This window comes from Hyla sarda, chromosome 5, assembly GCF_029499605.1.
Source record: "Hyla sarda isolate aHylSar1 chromosome 5, aHylSar1.hap1, whole genome shotgun sequence".
NCBI lineage: Eukaryota > Metazoa > Chordata > Amphibia > Anura > Hylidae > Hyla > Hyla sarda.
Window position 1 is genome coordinate 79752980 of NC_079193.1, and position 19693 is coordinate 79772672.

Genomic DNA, 19693 nt, shown 5'->3' on the forward strand with positions numbered 1-19693 from the left:
AAAGTGAATGAATCCCTTCCCCAATAAAAGTTTTTCCATTTTTTAAAATAATGTAAGTGTCCAATTAAAATATAAGGTTAGTTAAACCCCATGGTCGATGGCACACACATAAAAAAAATGAAAATCAAAAATATAAAAATTAAAAACTGTGCATTTTTGATCACTTCATATATCATAAAAAAGTTTTTAAAAAAAATTTAAAATAAAAAGGCCCATCAAAATAAAATTAAAAAAATTGTACTGATAAAAACTACAGATCACGGTGCAAAAAATTAGCCCTCATATAGTCCCGTATGTGGAAAAATAAAAAGTTATAGGGGTATGTAGTTATAATTTTATATTTTAGAATAATTTTTATAATAAAAATAGTACAATAAAATAAATTGGGTATTCTTGTAACCGTATGGACCCACAAAAAAAATAAAAGGTGTAATTTTTACCGAAAAGTCCACTGCGTAGAAACAGAAGGACCAGAAAGTTATAAAATGGCATCTTTTTGGTTTTTTTTTTCTCTCCTCTCCAATTTCAACCCCACAAATATTTTTTTTTGTTTGGCCATAGATTTTGTTATGAAATGGATTGATGTAATTACAAAGTCCAATTGGTGATACAAAAAAAATAAAATAAATAAAACAAGCCCTTATATGGGTCTGTAGGTGCAAAATTAAAAATGTTGTGATTTTTAGAAGAGGAGGCAAAAACTAAAAGTGCAAAAAGGAAAATTGGCCTGGTCCTTAAAGGAGTAGTCCAGTGGTGACTCAGTGGTTTACAACTTATCCCCTATCTTAAGGATAGGGGATAAGTTGCAGATCGCGGGGGGTCCGACCCCTGGGGCCCCCTGCGATCTCCTGTACGGAGCCCCGACAGCCCGTGGGAAGGGGGCGTGTCGACCTCCGCACGAAGCGGCGGCCGACACGCCCCCTCAATACAACTCTATGGCAGAGCCGAAGCGCTGCCTTCGGCAATCTCCGGCTCTGCCATTGAGATGTATTGAGGGGGCGTGTCGGCCGCCGCCTCGTGCGGGGGTCGACACCCGCTATCTCGGCGGAGAGCCGGGGCCCCGTACAGTAGGGGTGTGAATCGCCAAGAATTTGGCAATTCGATTCGAATCGCGATACCAGTGTGGCGATTCGATATATCCCGATACCGTCTAGGTGACGATACATCGCGATATATCGCGATATATCGCCCACCTGGGAGCATTCATAGATCCCAATAGACGCCGCTGTCAGCTTTGACAGCGGCGATCTAGTACTCCGGTGCACACTTTTCTCATGTTATCCCGTCCGGGCTGCAAAATAAAATAAAACGCACTTTATCTTACCTGCCAACGAGCCCGCGGAGCTCCGGTACAGTCCGGTACAGGTGTTCGGTCCCCGGGCTGTATTCTTCTTACTTCCTGTTAGTCCGGCACGTCACATGGAGCTTCAGCCTATCACCAGCGGAGGCGGGACATCGCTGCGGCCGGTGATAGGCTGAAGCTCCATGTGACGTGCCGGACTAACAGGAAGTAAGAAGAATACAGCCCGGGGACCGAACACCTGTACCGGAGCTCCGCGGGCTCGTTGGCAGGTAAGATACGGGCGTCCGCAGATAAAAATTTCACATCCCTAAAAGAATCGATTCAAAAATATTTTGAATCGATTCTGTATCGGCAAATGAAAAATCGCGATTATCGCGAGAATCGATTTTTTCTTACATCCCTACCGTACAGAGAGATCGCGGGGGGCCCCAGCGGTCAGTCCCCCCGCGATCTCAAACTTATCCCCTATCCTTAGGATAGGGGATAAGTTTTTCACCACTGGACTACCCCTTTAAGGTCAAAATGGGCCAAGTCATTTAGGGGGTAAAACAATTAAAAGGTTCTAATAATTAACGGGTCCTCCAGACTTTAGACCCCATAATATACCAAGATGATACACAGTAAAGCCTAACCAAAAGAGCACTTCTTTTAACACACAACCCATTTATGCAGACCGGATTTCCTGTTCTCTATATATAACCCATAATGATCATCTTCCTTCATATGACCACCTCCTAGAAGATCACTTCTTGATGCAATTTTGTGTTTATTTATGCAAAGGGGTTTTACTGCAGACCGAAAATCTATATTGCTTGAGAAAGACCAGGAGAGCTGGTTGAAACGTCGCTGTAACTTTCACCTGTTTATGGAATAAAACTTCACTTTTTTCATCTACTTGGATTGTGTGCTGCGGACTTCTACTAATTTATATATATATTATATATATATATATATATATATATATATATATATATATATATATATATATATATATATATATATATATATATATATATATATATAAATAAAACTCAACGTGTGTGTGTGTATGTGTGTATGTGTGTATACAGTATGTGTGTGTGTGTGTGTGTGTGTGTGTATGTTCCATAAAAACTTCCAAACTGATAAAGATATTAACATGAAACTTGGCACACGTTACTTATATGTCAACAACAAACATAGGATAGGTGATTTAACCCTTAATCACCCCCATTTGCTAGGGGTTTATGTTTAAAGTCCCATACAAGTCAATGGGAAATATATGTTACTGCATAACTTCCAAACGGCTGGAGATATTTCGATAATACTTGGTCACATGTTACTTATATGTCCACTTAAAATATAGGATAGTTAATTTAACCTTTAACTACCCCCATTTGTGAGGGTCAGGGTTTTTGTTTAAAGTCCCATGCAAATCAATGGGAAATGTATGTTCCCACATAATTTCTGTACGGCTGGAGCTATTTCAATACCTGGTACACATATTACGGGTCGGGATGGGAGGACGGGATGGGAGGACGGGATGGGAGGACGGGATATGACAACAATATCTCCCCAACAAGGATTAGGAAGGAAAAACCGGGCAACGCCGGGTACTCAGCTAGTTAATAAATCATATGCATGTTTGTGTGTAAGATAAATAATGACTAATTCATCAATTATTTATGTTATCTTCATGCGCCTGTGTTGTTACATGGCTCTGCACACACCCTATACACAATGTATCTTCCTCCGGTCTTGAATGATCACTTATTACACAGATTTTTTCTATAACATAAAATCAGGGGTTATCCAACCTACACCATTTAAAGGGGTACTCCGCTGCTCAGCGTTTGGAACAAACTGTTCCGAATAATGGAGCCGGCGCTGGGAGCTTGTGACATAGCCCCGTCCCCTCATGACATCACACTCCGCCCCTCAATGCAAGTCTATGGGAGGGGGCGTGACGTCCTATGAACATTCGCATCAGATAATCGCCCCTTGTAAAATGGCCAACAATCCACTCAAGCTGCATTTATTCATGCAGTTTGGATAGCATACATCACAGTGATATGTGCTATGCAAACCGCATGAATAAAACGTAAAGATTAGCAAGAAACTTGAGGGCCGGGACCCTTTCTTTCTTATTACGCCAATAATAAAATGGTCCTAAGCTAGTGCTCTTCAACCCGGGGATCTTCAGACAAAGGCTGTAGTTACAAGTTGAGGAAATACTGATCTATGAAATCTACTTCAACGTTATTGTGCAAGGAAAGAACAACTGTGTATTTTGACAACTGTGTATTCTGTCCAATTTCTAAACTGATAAGTAGGGCTGGGCGGTATGACCAAATATGTGTATCATGGTATTTTTGTAACTTATGGCGGATCCACGGTATATAACGTTATTTCCCCCCCCCCCCCCCCCAAAAAAAAAATAAAAAATTATTAGCCCATTGGGGTACCACTCACATCACACACAAGCGCTGCCCTCCTCGTCCTCCTGTTTGTTGCGGCGCAGGCACTCTATAGCTGTATCCCTATACCCGGGCTGCGAAAGGTAAACAAAAATAAACTTTGACGCATGTTCCCATGTTGGCCTTATGCTCTTCCTGGGGACGTGAAGGTCGGACAGACGTCAGTTTATCACCGGCCGCAGCGATGTTCCTCCTCGGCCGATGATAGGCTGAGCCCACTGTCATGTAAGAAGCTGGCTTCTTACATGACAGTGGGCTCAGCCCATCACGGGCCGAGGCGGAACATCGACATCGCTGCGGCCAGCGATAGGCTGACGGATGTCCGACATTCCATTCCCTAGGAATCAAGTCCGAATCGACAGGGAAGGGGAGTTAAAGTTTATTTATTTTGTTTACCTTTTGCAGCCTGGGCATAGGGATACAGCTATAGAGTGTCAGCTCCGGCGGCCGCAACAAACAGGAGGACGAGGAGGGCAGCGCTTGCGAGTAATATGTGAGTTGATTAGTTCCCCGATGTGGGGACAGCGCAGCGTTGGGCTGATAATTTATTCCCAAAGGAGAGGGGCCAAACCGGTATTGCGGTATGGGGAAAAATTCATATCGTGCAGGACAAAAATTTCGGTATTCGGTATGAACCGGTATACCGCCCAGCACTATTGACAAGTGCATCCTATGATGAAACAGACTAGTCTGCCCAACGACTAGTGCATTGTACATCTCATCATATGTGCTGCAATTTTGAAGGATGGTTCATCAGTCATTTTCATTACAATATTCTAGGGGTATGTCTGCAGTAGAGATGAGCGAAATTACAATGATTCGATTCGTCACAAACCTTGCGGCTCGGCGTTTTTCCGACTTTAGCCTGCATAAATGAGTTCAACTTTCAGGTGCTCCAGAGGGATGGAGACTCTCTCCTAGGACTGTATCCACCTTTTCCAGCCCACCTGAAAGCTGGACTAATTTATGCAGGCTAAAGGAGAAAGAGAGGGGGAGGGGGAGAGAGCGCTTCTTATGTCCCTGTTTGTTTTTTCTGTTTATTTGGGCCCTATTACGATTGATGACCAAGCAACAGGCCAATATAGCCCTATGTTAGGGCAGCCATAAGGTGACAAACTGATCAAGTTATTTTGACCAAAAAAATAAATAAATCTGCCGTCAGGCACAGATCTCATAAAATAGGGGGATGTTCAGCCGATGGATTATCGCCGCAAAGAGTCACACAAAAGATTCAGAAGTCATCCTTATGGCCATCCCTGTCCAACACTCAAGCCATGCGTTCTGTAAACGATTGTTTAAAAGGCCGTTTAATAAATGTATAATAATAATAATGTATATTTATAACCTGTAAGGGTACGTTCAAACATAGCCTTTAACATAAACACACTTTACTTACAATGAAATATTGCCCTGATCATATGTAAGGACAATCTTCCAAAATGTATCATTTAGTGTGACATCACTAAGGCCCCTTTCACACTGCAGGTATCATCCTGTAAAAACCTCGGTTATTACTCCCGGCAAAAAGTCCTGAAAATGGCCAGCAAAAAATCCCATTCATGGGATTTTTTTGACCATCCTTTTGCATCAGGTATGTCCGTTTTTACTAATGTCTGTTATTTTTGCACGCACAAAAGACGGAGCATGCACTAATTTTTGGTCCAACAAAAATAATTGTGAAAACTTTAACATTGAATCTATGGGAAATGGTTTTTAAACATCTGTTTTTTGTACTGAGCACGCTCAGTACAGCTTTTATAAAAAAAAAAAGAAAAAAAAGAAAAAAAAAAAAAAGATGTAACTGGTAATAAAAGGATGAACAACAACAGTTTAAAAAAAAAAAAAAAAAACAATTAAAAATAAATAATGGACGATGGTCATCAGTTATCATCCGTTATTACCAGTTTTTTGCATCCTTTATTGTAAAATAACGGCAGTAAAAAAAAGCAAGATGACACCTGTAGTGTGAAAGGGGCCCAAGACAGTCAGAAAACACCGTCGTCACATGACACTATGCTGGAGAATATATTGATCACATATGTCTTACTCGCATATGGCTGCAGGATTTACAAAGTGGGGCCTGGTGAAATTTTGGAAAATAAAAAATTGTTAAAAGGATTTATTTTACTATAAAAAAGAACCGTGGAATTCCAGAGAAGCCCTTTAAGACTATAAAACATGAAATTTATTATCCATAATAGGATGCTATAAAAATTATAAAGCTCTCCAACAAAGCAATGTGCCTGTTACACGTAATAATACAGTGTATACCACTAACAATTGCTTCCAACTTAAACAATACATTCACGGGGAACATCACAAGTATTGTGGTAAATAGGATAGGGGGGGGGGGGGTTATTCCTAACCTGTAAAGCTGGAAACCTCTAACCCAACACTAAGCTGGACAGTTTTAGAGAGTACACACAGGTGACACCGTTTAACCAATTAAAGGGGATAATGTGATTTGGCCACCTACATTTGTAGTCACACGAAACCCTGAGAGTGTCTGTGGATGAGACTGGCCGGAGCGCCGCAGCACAACATCTCTCCGCAATGATTATAAAGTGTCTGCACAACATCCAAACCTCATCTATTATTCACCCTGGAAAGGGGTGTGAACCGAACACTCTCAGTTAAGAATAAATTATACACTATGTTTACGAGTACTTCTCTTTAACTCATTTGATTTCCAATCTAAAGCTTCTCCCCGCGCATTTCCATACAGTGTTTCCTGTACAAGCTGCAATGCTTATACAAGGGTTTCTCTGGGAGTTGTAGTTTTGCAACCGCTGGAGACACTGCTCAACGCTCAATACACTAACTTCAGCTGTTGAGAAGCTACAAGTTAGCGTACAGAGCGTAGAGCAGTGTCTCCAGTGGTTGCACAACTACAACTCCCAGCATGCCCTGAAAGCCGAATGATGGAAGTTGTAGCTTCTCAACAGCTTAAAGGGGTTATCCAGGAAAAAAAAATAATAATTTATATATCAACTGGCTCTAGAAAGTTAAACAGATTTGTAAATTACTTCTATTAAAAAAAATCTTAATCTTTTCAGTACTTATGAGCTGATGAAGTTGAGTTGTTCTTTTCTGTCTAAGTGCTCTCTGATGACACGTGTCTCGGGAACCGCCCAGTTTAGAAGCAAATCCCCATAGCAAACCTCTTCTACTGTGTGCAGTTCCCGAGACAAGCAGAGAGCACTATGGCCAGACAGAAAACAACAACTCAACTTCAGCAGCTGATAATTATTAAAAGGATTAAGATTTTTTAATAGAAGTAATTTACAAATCTGTTTAACTTTCTGGAGCCAGTTGATATATATTAAAAAAATAAATTAAATAAAATAAAAGTTTTTTCCTGGAATACCCCTTTCAGAGCCATAACTTCCAGCATTCGGCTTTCAGGGCATGTCGGGAGTTGTAGTTTTGCAACAGCTGGAGGCACCCTGGTTGGGAAACACTGGCTTTCACAGAACTGGAGGCTTAAAAGTTCTTCGTCAAAACCCATCAGAAAAGAATAAAAGACATTTTAATGCCAGCCAGGACTGGAGGACTCAGCACTGCATCTATATACCGGGTGATTAGATTTCCCTTTTACGCCACCATGAAGGGGGCAAAGCCTTATAGTCATGTGTGTACATAACTCTATTAAACTGCACATATCTCCTTTGTGGAGGCTCTGCTGCTCTCCACACCCTTGACTAGCCAGTCACAAAGCAAATCTAATTGAATAAGAGGGGGGGGGGGGTACCTTGGCACTGAGCAATGTCAAGGCACTAAAAGGGAGCACAGGAACTGAGGAGAAAGCTCTATACACATTGGATTTAAAGTGGAAAATGACCGGAGAAAATATCTCCGCTCAGTGCAAGAAACAAGCAGGATACAATGTATAACAGGCATTGTTGCTTTAAGGCTCTAAAGGCTGAAGATCTTTCTAAATAAAGACCAAAGGTCTTCCCACTGTCCTCTGACATATTATTTGGCATGGAGCCCACCCTTGCTGCATTGTAACATACCACTAAGCCGCCATTAACCCCCTCACTGCCCAGAGCAAAACGCAGATGCACAAGTTAAAAAATGTATTCTAAACTGGAGCTACAAACCGATACAATGTATCAAGTGAATTCTATCATTCATAGAGTGGTGTGTATCATTACGTTATCGGAGACAGGCGACAGACACAAAGCATGATGATCGGGGGGGCCGGCAGAGGTTTCTGGATCTATAAAACAATACGATTATCTCCCTATCCAGGCTGAGACTGCGAATGTACATTAAGCGTTTACATTCCTGTAGCTGTTGAAAAAAAAAAAACTACAACTCCTATCATGCGCTGACAGTCGAAGGCTGGAAAGCCACAAGTTAGGAAAAGCTGCTTTGCAATTACAGGCTACCCTAAATTATAGACTTACCGTAAGAGCAATAGTGTAACAATGCAAATAAAAAAGTAAAAAATAAAATAAAATAAAAATCAAACAAATCTCTGTATGTGAACTATTCAAATACATGAATTGAGTTCATGCAAAAAGTGTTTTTTTTTTTTTTAAACCACATAATATGGCCATGATAATAATAATAATAATAATAATAATGATAATAATAATAATAATGTGCAGGATATAGGAAAGCATTGAGAAATACAACAGCAGTATTATTGTAGAAGTAGCACAAGTCAGAACAAATAAGTTATTGAAATCTGCAGCCAGTTAGAGTCAATTCCAATAACCTGACCGTACTGTACACCGCAGTCATCCATTTTTGGCAGATTTCTAAGCATAATGCTCTGTGTGTACATTTTTCAAAACTTAATTCTTATTTGTACTATTCTCAAATCACATACAAAATATTTCTAAACCCAGAACATAGGGGATGTTCACAAACAGCAATCAAGCTGCAAACTTTGTTTATTTCAGTGCTTCCCAACCAGGGTGCCTCCAGGTGTTGCAAAACTACAACTCCCAGGATGCCTGGACAGCCGAAGGCTGTCCAGGCATCCAGGGAGTTGTAGTTTTGCAACATCTGGAGACACCCTGGTTGAGAATCAATGGTTTATTTATTCTTAAAGTATACCTGAACACAGCATAAAATCTGCAGAGTATGCTATGTGTGAACATACCCTAGTATTGTAATTATTTTGGATATTTTGTAAATATTTGCATCTGAAGAAAAAAAAAAAAAACACTTAATACATTTCATAAACAGAGCTGTGTGTATTACTCTCCTTACACCAGGGGTTCCCCAACCTGCCCTCTCCAGCTGTTGCAAAACCACAACCCTCATCATGCCTGACAGCCTTCAGTGGTCCTAGCACGATGGGAGTCATAGTTTTGCAACAGCTGGAGCTTGCAGGTTTTGGTGCTCGGATCATGCCTCTCCATTCCAGTGATGTAGGAAAATTAAAGGGATTTGTCACATTTCCAGTCAGCCCCTCCACCTCACATAAAAACTATATGTGATCTCTAATGTTAGGATGACAAACAGCCAGAGAAGGATCATCCTACAGGTCCCAACAAGCAGCGCTCCCACCACCGTCTGGAGCAGTGGCACGGAATAGCAGAGGAGGGCCCCCCCTTTGCTTCCACCCCATGCTATCAGTTTGTCTCTCTCCTGACGCATGGCTTGTTTGTCTCTTCCAAATTCGGGAAATTTGGAATTTCCCATAATGCAACACCCTGCCGCCTATATTTAATGACATAAACTGCTACGCTTCGGTTCTGCATTATTTTTTAATAAGGGAAGACGGTCCCCTTGACAAGGTTTTGCTTCCATGCTTCGATTGCGAAAATATTACACTGTTTAAAAAAATGAAGGGAACACTAAGATCTGAATGAACTAATCGTATTAAATGTTTTTGTCGTTACATAGTTGAATGTGCTGACAACAAAATCACGCAAAAATTATCAATGGAAATCAAATTTATCAACCCATAGAGGTCTGGATATGGAGTCACACTCAAAATCAAAGTGGAAAACTACAGGATGATCCAACTTTATGTAATGTCCTTAAAACAAGTCACAATGAGGCTCAGTAGTGTGTGTGGCCTCCACGTGCCCATGTGACTGTCTCATGCTACCACTAAAGTGAAAGCACTGCCAGCAATCAAGTGTGACCAAATCATCAGCCAGGATAGGAACTGAGAAGTGGTCTGTGGTCACCACCTGCAGAACCACTCCTTTAATGGGGTGTCTTGCTAATTGCCTATAATTTCCACCTGTTGTCTGTTCCATTTGCACAACAGCATGTGAAATTGATTATCAATCAGTGTTGCTTCCTGGGTGGACAGTGTGATTTCACAGAAGTGTCATTGACTTGGAGTTACATTGTGTTGTTTAAGTGTTCCCTTAAATTTTTTTGAGCAGTGTATATATATCTGAGATTGGAATGGATGCAATCTCCCAAACATAGACAAAATATGCGTGTGCATTTCATAACCATTTCATAACTTCATTGCTTTAATACCGTATATACTCGAGTATAAGCCGAGTTTTTCAGCACGATTTTTCGTGCTGAAAACACCCCCCTCGGCTTATACTCGAGTGAACTCCCCCACCCGCAGTGGTCTTCAACCTGCGGACCTCCAGAGGTTTCAAAACTACAACTCCCAGCAAGCCCGGGCAGCCATCGGCTGTCCGGGCTTGCTGGGAGTTGTAGTTTTGAAACCTCCGGAGGTCCGCAGGTTGAAGACCACTGCGGCCTTCAACATCATCCAGCCCCCTCTCACCCCCTTTAGTTCTGAGTACTCACCTCCGCTCGGCGCTGGTCCGGTCCTGCAGGACTGTCCGGTGAGGAGGTGGTCCGGTGGGATAGTGGTTCCGGGCTGCTATCTTCACCGGGGAGGCCTCTTCTAAGCGCTTCGGGCCCGGCCTCAGAATAGTCACGTTGCCGTGACAACGACGCAGAGGTGCGTCATTTGCGTCATTGTCAAGGCAACGCATCTATTCCGGGCCGGAAGCGCGGAGAAGAGGCGCCCCCCGGTGAAGATAGCAGCCCGGACCACCTCCTCACCGGACCACCTCCTCACCGGACAGCCCTGCAGGACCGGACCAGCGCCGAGCGGAGGTGAGTACTCAGAACTAAAGGGGGTGAGAGGGGGGCTGGATGATGTTGAAGGCCGCCGATGGCTGCCCGGGCTTGCTGGGAGTTGTAGTTTTGAAACCTCTGGAGGTCCGCAGGTTGAAGACCACTGAGGGCGAATGATGAGAAGAGGATGATGAAGGGGGGGTGTGGGGATGATGAAGGGGGGTGGGGATGATTACAAGGGGATGATGAAGGGGGGATGTGTGGGATGATAAGGGGATGATGAAGGGGGGATGTGTGGGATGATAAGGGGATGATGAAGGGGGGATGTGTGGGATGTGTGGGATGATAAGGGGATGATGAAGGGGGGATGTGTGGGATGATAAGGGGATGATGAAGGGGGGATGTGTGGGATGATAAGGGGATGATGAAGGGGGGATGTGTGGGATGATAAGGGGATGATGAAGGGGGGATGTGTGGGATGATAAGGGGATGATGAAGGGGGATGTGCGGGATGATAAGGGGATGATGAAGGGGGGATGTGCGGGATGATAAGGGGATGATGAAGGGGGGATGTGCGGGATGATAAGGGGATGATGAAGGGGGGATGTGCGGGATGATAAGGGGATGATGAAGGGGGGATGTGTGGGATGATGACAAGGGGATGATGAAGGGGGATGTGTGGGATGATAAGGGGATGATGAAGGGGGGATGTGTGGGATGATGACAGGCGGTGATGATGATGAGGATGTTAATGACGGGTCTGGATGATGACAGGGGGGGATGATGTAATTCCCACCCTAGGCTTATACTCGAGTCAATAACTTTTCCTGGGATTTTGGGTTGAAATTAGGGGTCTCGGCTTATACTCGGGTCGGCTTATACTCGAGTATATACGGTATTTACATGACTCATCCTGAAGCCGGAGAAAAGTACAAGAAATACAACATAAAATGCAATTATAATGATAATTATATATATATATATATATATCATTTTGAAATTTTTTTTTTTTTTGTCATGTATATTTTTGCCATTTTAACATCTCACTAGTTAAAAAGATCAGTGTACATCATAGCCAATCTCTAAGCAAAACTGCATTAGTATCCAAGCACCCCAGCCAATGCAGTGGTTTGTTGGCACCCACATTGGCATTCTCCCAACCCCCCCCCCCCTGCAGTTAAACCCGCTTTTGATTCACATTAAAACTAAACCAACCAAATAACCCATTGTTTCCCTACAAGGGTGGCTCCAGCTGTTGCCAACCTACAACTCCTAGCTCGCCAGGCATGCTGGGAGTTGTAGGTTGGCAACAGCCGGAGGCACCCTGGTAGGGAAACGCTGGGTTAAATTATTGGTTTGACCAAACCAGTAATATCTAGACCACAATAACAATTGTATTCATTGTGTAGCTGCTTCAAACCTGCCTATGCAGCTACGCCTCTATCAGCATGGCACCGAGAGGACTGACCACAAGAGATAGTCCTGAGGATCGAAATAGGTCACAAAACTTTTTGCTAATACAGCAACGTCCTGACAGACCGAATGCTAAACAATATACAGTACATATAGATAGCATACCTCTAGGAAGGGAATAGAGTGGAAGAACTGGAGTATGAGAAGGGGGATGAAAAAAAAAAAGCCTGTGAACAATAAGAGGTGGAGCAGGCTTAGAAAAACAACACACAAAACGCTGAAAATGTCAGTAAGGGACATGGCAATGCCTAACACTACAGTACTGATTCCCCAAATGTGTGGCTCCACAGAAACAGCAAGACTACAATTCCCAATTGGCATACTGGGAGTTGTGGTTACGCAACTACTAAAAAAGCACAGATTGAAGACTACGCTAGTAAGATGCAATACAGCTATATGTAACACCTACCTCTATGTACGCAGCATATCAGATATATATATATTTATATTTGTGAGATGTAACCTGGGTCTTCTGCTTTTGCATCACTGGACTAATACGGCTACTCAAATTTATATATATATATATATATATATATATATATATATATATATACACATACATACACACACCCTGGTTGGACTTGATGGACGTATGTCTTTTTTCGACCATACTAACTATATATATGCCAGCCAACAACAATCCTTTATGGAGGACAGGATTAAGCCAATGCATCAGTATTCCCAATGGGACTGTTGCTTTAGATCAGTGGCCTCCAAATTGTGAACCGTCCGCTATTGCAAAACTACAACTCCCAGCATGCCCTGACAGCCTTCTAGAGAGCATTATGTTGGAGACTACTAGTGATCTCCAACCTGTGCCACCCCGGTTGTTGCAAAACTATTATTTCCTGCATGCCCTGATAGTCTTCTGGACAGCCATGGATTGGATATTATTCCTTTACATCAGTGGCCCCTAAATGGTTAACTTTAAGCTATAGAAAAACTACAACTCCCAGCATGCCCTACTGAAAAGCCATGAATTGGAGATTATTGCTTAAATTCAGGGGTCTCTAAACTGTTGAGCTTGCAAAACTACAACTCCAAGCAGTGTTCTCTAACATATAGCTCTCCGGCTGTTGCTATACTACAACTCCCAGTGTCAGTGTTCTGCTGGGAGTTGTAGTTTCGCAACATCTGGAGGTCCCCAGGGTATAGACCAACATTTCCCAACCAGGGTGCCTCCAGCTGTTGCAAAACTACAACTCCCTGCATGCCCGGACAGCCTTCGGCTTTCCGAGCATGCTGGGAGTTGTAGTTTTGCAACAGCTGGAGGCACCCTGGTTGGGAAACACTAGTAGAGACAACTGCTTTAGATCAGAGTTTTCCCAACCTGTGGCTCTCCAGCTGTTGCTTAACTACTACACCTAGAACCAGTGTTATGCAAGGAGTTGCAGTTCTGCATATCCAGCGACACTTTCACCATTGCAATGACAGCCCAGCCAGTGCCATGTCTATGCCGGGCACCGCTGCCCCCTCCCTCAGCCCCGTACACACTGACAGCCATGTAAACAAGCGCTGCCTCCCCACAGACTGCACATGACACCACAGTCCTATAGGTCGCTGTTCAGCGGTGCGGCACGGTGCGGTATTATCAGGCCTCCATGACGGACACTTACGCCTTCTGCACGGGTTTGCGCCTCTTCCTGCTGGCGTACATGATGCTGGTGTTCATGTCGCTCGTCTTCTCCAGCCGCCTGAATATTTAATGGCTCTCTTTCCTTTCCTCCCAGGCCGGCCGCGGGGGGTTACAGCTCCAATCCTAGTCCGGGGTCCGGAGAGGTTCGGGGGGGTTTAGGTCCAGGTCAGTGACGGGGGAGCGGAACAGACAAAGTGAAACTCCGGAGCGCCTCACTGCTGGCTGCGGCGCAGATAATGGGGACCGCCCAGCGCCTGGATGATTATTTTTTTTCCTCTTCCCTGCCTGAACTCTCGGTAGATGCTGCTAGAGCCTGGGCAGCTAAAGGACCTTTGTTGACGTCAGGACCATGTGACCGGTCACATGCTGGGGAGGAGTCAGGCTGGGAGCTGAGCTTGTGTGGAAGTGAGGGAGTCATGTCACATGTAGGGAGAGGTGTATAGTGGTGTGTGTGAGCGGAGTGTGTATTGTGTATGAGAGGAGAGGAGCTGTGTGTATTGTGTATGAGAGGAGCTGTGTGTAATGTGTATGAGAGGAGCTGTGTATATTGTGTATGAGAGGAGAGGAGCTGTGTGTATTGTGTATGAGAGGAGCGGAGCTGTGTGTATTGTGTATGAGAGGAGAGGAGCTGTGTGTATTGTGTATGAGAGGAGCGGAGCTGTGTGTAATGTGTATGAGAGGAGCTGTGTGTAATGTGTAGGAGAGGAGCTGTGTGTAATGTGTATGAGAGGAGAGGAGCTGTGTGTAATGTGTATGAGAGGAGAGGAGCTGTGTGTAATGTGTATGAGAGGAGCTGTGTGTAATGTGTATGAGAGGAGCTGTGTGTAATGTGTATGAGAGGAGCTGTGTGTAATGTGTATGAGAGGAGCGGAGCTGTGTGTATTGTGTATGAGAGGAGCGGAGCTGTGTGTAATGTGTATGAGAGGAGCTGTGTGTATTGTGTATGAGAGGAGCGGAGCTGTGTGTAATGTGTATGAGAGGAGCAGAGCTGTGTGTAATGTGTATGAGAGGAGCTGTGTGTATTGTGTATGAGAGGAGCTGTGTGTAATGTGTATGAGAGGAGAGGAGCTGTGTGTAATGTGTATGAGAGGAGCTGAGCTGTGTGTAATGTGTATGAGAGGAGCAGAGCTGTGTGTAATGTGTATGAGAGGAGCAGAGCTGTGTGTAATGTGTATGAGAGGAGCTGTGTGTATTGTGTATGAGAGGAGCTGTGTGTATTGTGTATGAGAGGAGCTGTGTGTAATGTGTATGAGAGGAGAGGAGTTGTGTGTAATGTGTATGAGAGGAGAGGAGCTGTGTGTAATGTGTATGAGAGGAGCGGAGCTGTGTGTAATGTGTATGAGAGGAGCGGAGCTGTGTTTAATGTGTATGAGAGGAGCAGAGCTGTATGTAATGTGTATGAGAGGAGAGGAGCTGTGTGTAATGTGTATGAGAGGAGCTGTGTGTAATGTGTATGAGAGGAGCTGTGTGTAATGTGTATGAGAGGAGCTGTGTATATGCTGTATGAGAGGAGAGGAGCTGTGTGTAATGTGTATGAGAGGAGCTGTGTGTAATGTGTATGAGAGGAGCTGTGTGTAATGTGTATGAGAGGAGCTGTGTGTAATGTGTATGAGAGGAGCTGTGTATATGCTGTATGAGAGGAGAGGAGCTGTGTGTAATGTGTATGAGAGGAGCTGTGTGTAATGTGTATGAGAGGAGCTGTGTATATGCTGTATGAGAGGAGAGGAGCTGTGTGTAATGTGTATGAGAGGAGAGGAGTTGTGTGTAATGTGTATGAGAGGTGAAGAGCTGTGTGTAATGTGTATGAGAGGAGCAGAGCTGTGTGTAATGTGTATGAGAGGAGCAGAGCTGTGTGTAATGTGTATGAGAGGAGCAGAGCTGTGTGTAATGTGTATGAGAGGAGAGGAGCTGTGTGTAATGTGTATGAGAGGAGCGGAGCTGTGTGTAATGTGTATGAGAGGAGCGGAGCTGTGTGTAATGTGTATGAGAGGAGAGGAGCTGTGTGTAATGTGTATGAGAGGAGAGGAGCTGTGTGTAATGTGTATGAGAGGAGAGGAGCTGTGTGTAATGTGTATGAGAGGAGCTGTGTGTAATGTGTATGAGAGGAGCTGTGTATATGCTGTATGAGAGGAGAGGAGCTGTGTGTAATGTGTATGAGAGGAGAGGAGCTGTGTGTATTGTGTATGAGAGGAGCGGAGCTGTGTGTAATGTGTATGAGAGGAGCTGTGTGTATTGTGTATGAGAGGAGCGGAGCTGTGTGTAATGTGTATGAGAGGAGCAGAGCTGTGTGTAATGTGTATGAGAGGAGCTGTGTGTATTGTGTATGAGAGGAGCTGTGTGTAATGTGTATGAGAGGAGAGGAGCTGTGTGTAATGTGTATGAGAGGAGCTGTGTGTATTGTGTATGAGAGGAGCGGAGCTGTGTGTAATGTGTATGAGAGGAGCAGAGCTGTGTGTAATGTGTATGAGAGGAGCAGAGCTGTGTGTAATGTGTATGAGAGGAGCTGTGTGTAATGTGTATGAGAGGAGCTGTGTGTATTGTGTATGAGAGGAGCTGTGTGTATTGTGTATGAGAGGAGCTGTGTGTAATGTGTATGAGAGGAGAGGAGTTGTGTGTAATGTGTATGAGAGGAGAGGAGCTGTGTGTAATGTGTATGAGAGGAGCGGAGCTGTGTTTAATGTGTATGAGAGGAGCAGAGCTGTATGTAATGTGTATGAGAGGAGAGGAGCTGTGTGTAATGTGTATGAGAGGAGCTGTGTGTAATGTGTATGAGAGGAGCTGTGTGTAATGTGTATGAGAGGAGCTGTGTATATGCTGTATGAGAGGAGAGGAGCTGTGTGTAATGTGCATGAGAGGAGCTGTGTGTAATGTGTATGAGAGGAGCTGTGTATATGCTGTATGAGAGGAGAGGAGCTGTGTGTAATGTGTATGAGAGGAGAGGAGCTGTGTGTAATGTGTATGAGAGGTGAAGAGCTGTGTGTAATGTGTATGAGAGGAGTGGAGCTGTGTGTAATGTGTATGAGAGGAGCGGAGCTGTGTGTAATGTGTATGAGAGGAGCAGAGCTGTGTGTAATGTGTATGAGAGGAGCAGAGCTGTGTGTAATGTGTATGAGAGGAGCAGAGCTGTGTGTAATGTGTATGAGAGGAGCAGAGCTGTGTGTAATGTGTATGAGAGGAGCAGAGCTGTGTGTAATGTGTATGAGAGGAGAGGAGCTGTGTGTAATGTGTATGAGAGGAGCGGAGCTGTGTGTAATGTGTATGAGAGGAGCGGAGCTGTGTGTAATGTGTATGAGAGGAGAGGAGCTGTGTGTAATGTGTATGAGAGGAGAGGAGCTGTGTGTAATGTGTATGAGAGGAGAGGAGCTGTGTGTAATGTGTATGAGAGGAGCTGTGTATATGCTGTATGAGAGGAGAGGAGCTGTGTGTAATGTGTATGAGAGGAGCTGTGTGTAATGTGTATGAGAGGAGCTGTGTATATGCTGTATGAGAGGAGAGGAGCTGTGTGTAATGTGTATGAGAGGAGAGGAGCTGTGTGTAATGTGTATGAGAGGAGCTGTGTGTAATGTGTATGAGAGGAGCTGTGTGTAATGTGTATGAGAGGAGAGGAGCTGTGTGTAATGTGTATGAGAGGAGCGGAGCTGTGTGTATTGTGTATGAGAGGAGCGGAGCTGTGTGTAATGTGTATGAGAGGAGCTGTGTGTATTGTGTATGAGAGGAGCGGAGCTGTGTGTAATGTGTATGAGAGGAGCAGAGCTGTGTGTAATGTGTATGAGAGGAGCTGTGTGTATTGTGTATGAGAGGAGCTGTGTGTAATGTGTATGAGAGGAGAGGAGCTGTGTGTAATGTGTATGAGCGGAGCTGTGTGTAATGTGTATGAGAGGAGCAGAGCTGTGTGTAATGTGTATGAGAGGAGCAGAGCTGTGTGTAATGTGTATGAGAGGAGCTGTGTGTATTGTGTATGAGAGGAGCTGTGTGTATTGTGTATGAGAGGAGCTGTGTGTAATGTGTATGAGAGGAGAGGAGTTGTGTGTAATGTGTATGAGAGGAGAGGAGCTGTGTGTAATGTGTATGAGAGGAGCGGAGCTGTGTTTAATGTGTATGAGAGGAGCAGAGCTGTATGTAATGTGTATGAGAGGAGAGGAGCTGTGTGTAATGTGTATGAGAGGAGCTGTGTGTAATGTGTATGAGAGGAGCTGTGTGTAATGTGTATGAGAGGAGCTGTGTGTAATGTGTATGAGAGGAGCTGTGTATATGCTGTATGAGAGGAGAGGAGCTGTGTGTAATGTGTATGAGAGGAGCTGTGTGTAATGTGTATGAGAGGAGCTGTGTATATGCTGTATGAGAGGAGAGGAGCTGTGTGTAATGTGTATGAGAGGAGAGGAGCTGTGTGTAATGTGTATGAGAGGTGAAGAGCTGTGTGTAATGTGTATGAGACGAGTGGAGCTGTGTGTAATCTGTATGAGAGGAGCAGAGCTGTGTGTAATGTGTATGAGAGGAGCAGAGCTGTGTGTAATGTGTATGAGAGGAGCAGAGCTGTGTGTAATGTGTATGAGAGGAGAGGAGCTGTGTGTAATGTGTATGAGAGGAGCGGAGCTGTGTGTAATGTGTATGAGAGGAGCGGAGCTGTGTGTAATGTGTATGAGAGGAGAGGAGCTGTGTGTAATGTGTATGAGAGGAGAGGAGCTGTGTGTAATGTGTATGAGAGGAGAGGAGCTGTGTGTAATGTGTATGAGAGGAGCTGTGTGTAATGTGTATGAGAGGAGCTGTGTATATGCTGTATGAGAGGAGAGGAGCTGTGTGTAATGTGTATGAGAGGAGAGGAGCTGTGTGTATTGTGTATGAGAGGAGCGGAGCTGTGTGTAATGTGTATGAGAGGAGCTGTGTGTATTGTGTATGAGAGGAGCGGAGCTGTGTGTAATGTGTATGAGAGGAGCAGAGCTGTGTGTAATGTGTATGAGAGGAGCTGTGTGTATTGTGTATGAGAGGAGCTGTGTGTAATGTGTATGAGAGGAGAGGAGCTGTGTGTAATGTGTATGAGAGGAGCTGTGTGTATTGTGTATGAGAGGAGCGGAGCTGTGTGTAATGTGTATGAGAGGAGCAGAGCTGTGTGTAATGTGTATGAGAGGAGCAGAGCTGTGTGTAATGTGTATGAGAGGAGCTGTGTGTATTGTGTATGAGAGGAGCTGTGTGTATTGTGTATGAGAGGAGTTGTGTGTAATGTGTATGAGAGGAGAGGAGCTGTGTGTAATGTGTATGAGAGGAGCGGAGCTGTGTTTAATGTGTATGAGAGGAGCGGAGCTGTGTTTAATGTGTATGAGAGGAGCAGAGCTGTATGTAATGTGTATGAGAGGAGAGGAGCTGTGTGTAATGTGTATGAGAGGAGCTGTGTGTAATGTGTATGAGAGGAGCTGTGTGTAATGTGTATGAGAGGAGCTGTGTATATGCTGTATGAGAGGAGAGGAGCTGTGTGTAATGTGTATGAGAGGAGCTGTGTGTAATGTGTATGAGAGGAGCTGTGTATATGCTGTATGAGAGGAGAGGAGCTGTGTGTAATGTGTATGAGAGGTGAAGAGCTGTGTGTAATGTGTATGAGAGGAGTGGAGCTGTGTGTAATGTGTATGAGAGGAGCGGAGCTGTGTGTAATGTGTATGAGAGGAGCGGAGCTGTGTGTAATGTGTATGAGAGGAGCAGAGCTGTGTGTAATGTGTATGAGAGGAGCAGAGCTGTGTGTAATGTGTATGAGAGGAGAGGAGCTGTGTGTAATGTGTATGAGAGGAGCGGAGCTGTGTGTAATGTGTATGAGAG

The 19693-nt window shown here is 44.2% G+C and overlaps 1 protein-coding gene across 3 annotated transcripts in view; it reads right to left on the reverse strand.

Moving 5' to 3' along the window:
* AHR (aryl hydrocarbon receptor) overlaps positions 1-14232 on the reverse strand; it is a 157607-nt gene extending 143375 nt beyond the window's left edge. For all 3 annotated transcript variants that reach the window (XR_008843932.1, XM_056519758.1, XM_056519757.1), the window contains exon 1: positions 13869-14232. Coding sequence is in view for 2 of the 3 variants with exons in the window: in XM_056519758.1 (XP_056375733.1) it covers positions 13869-13924 (56 nt within the window). In the remaining variant the exon portion in view is untranslated. The remainder of the gene's footprint in view (positions 1-13868) is intronic.
* Positions 14233-19693: the final 5461 nt, after the last annotated feature.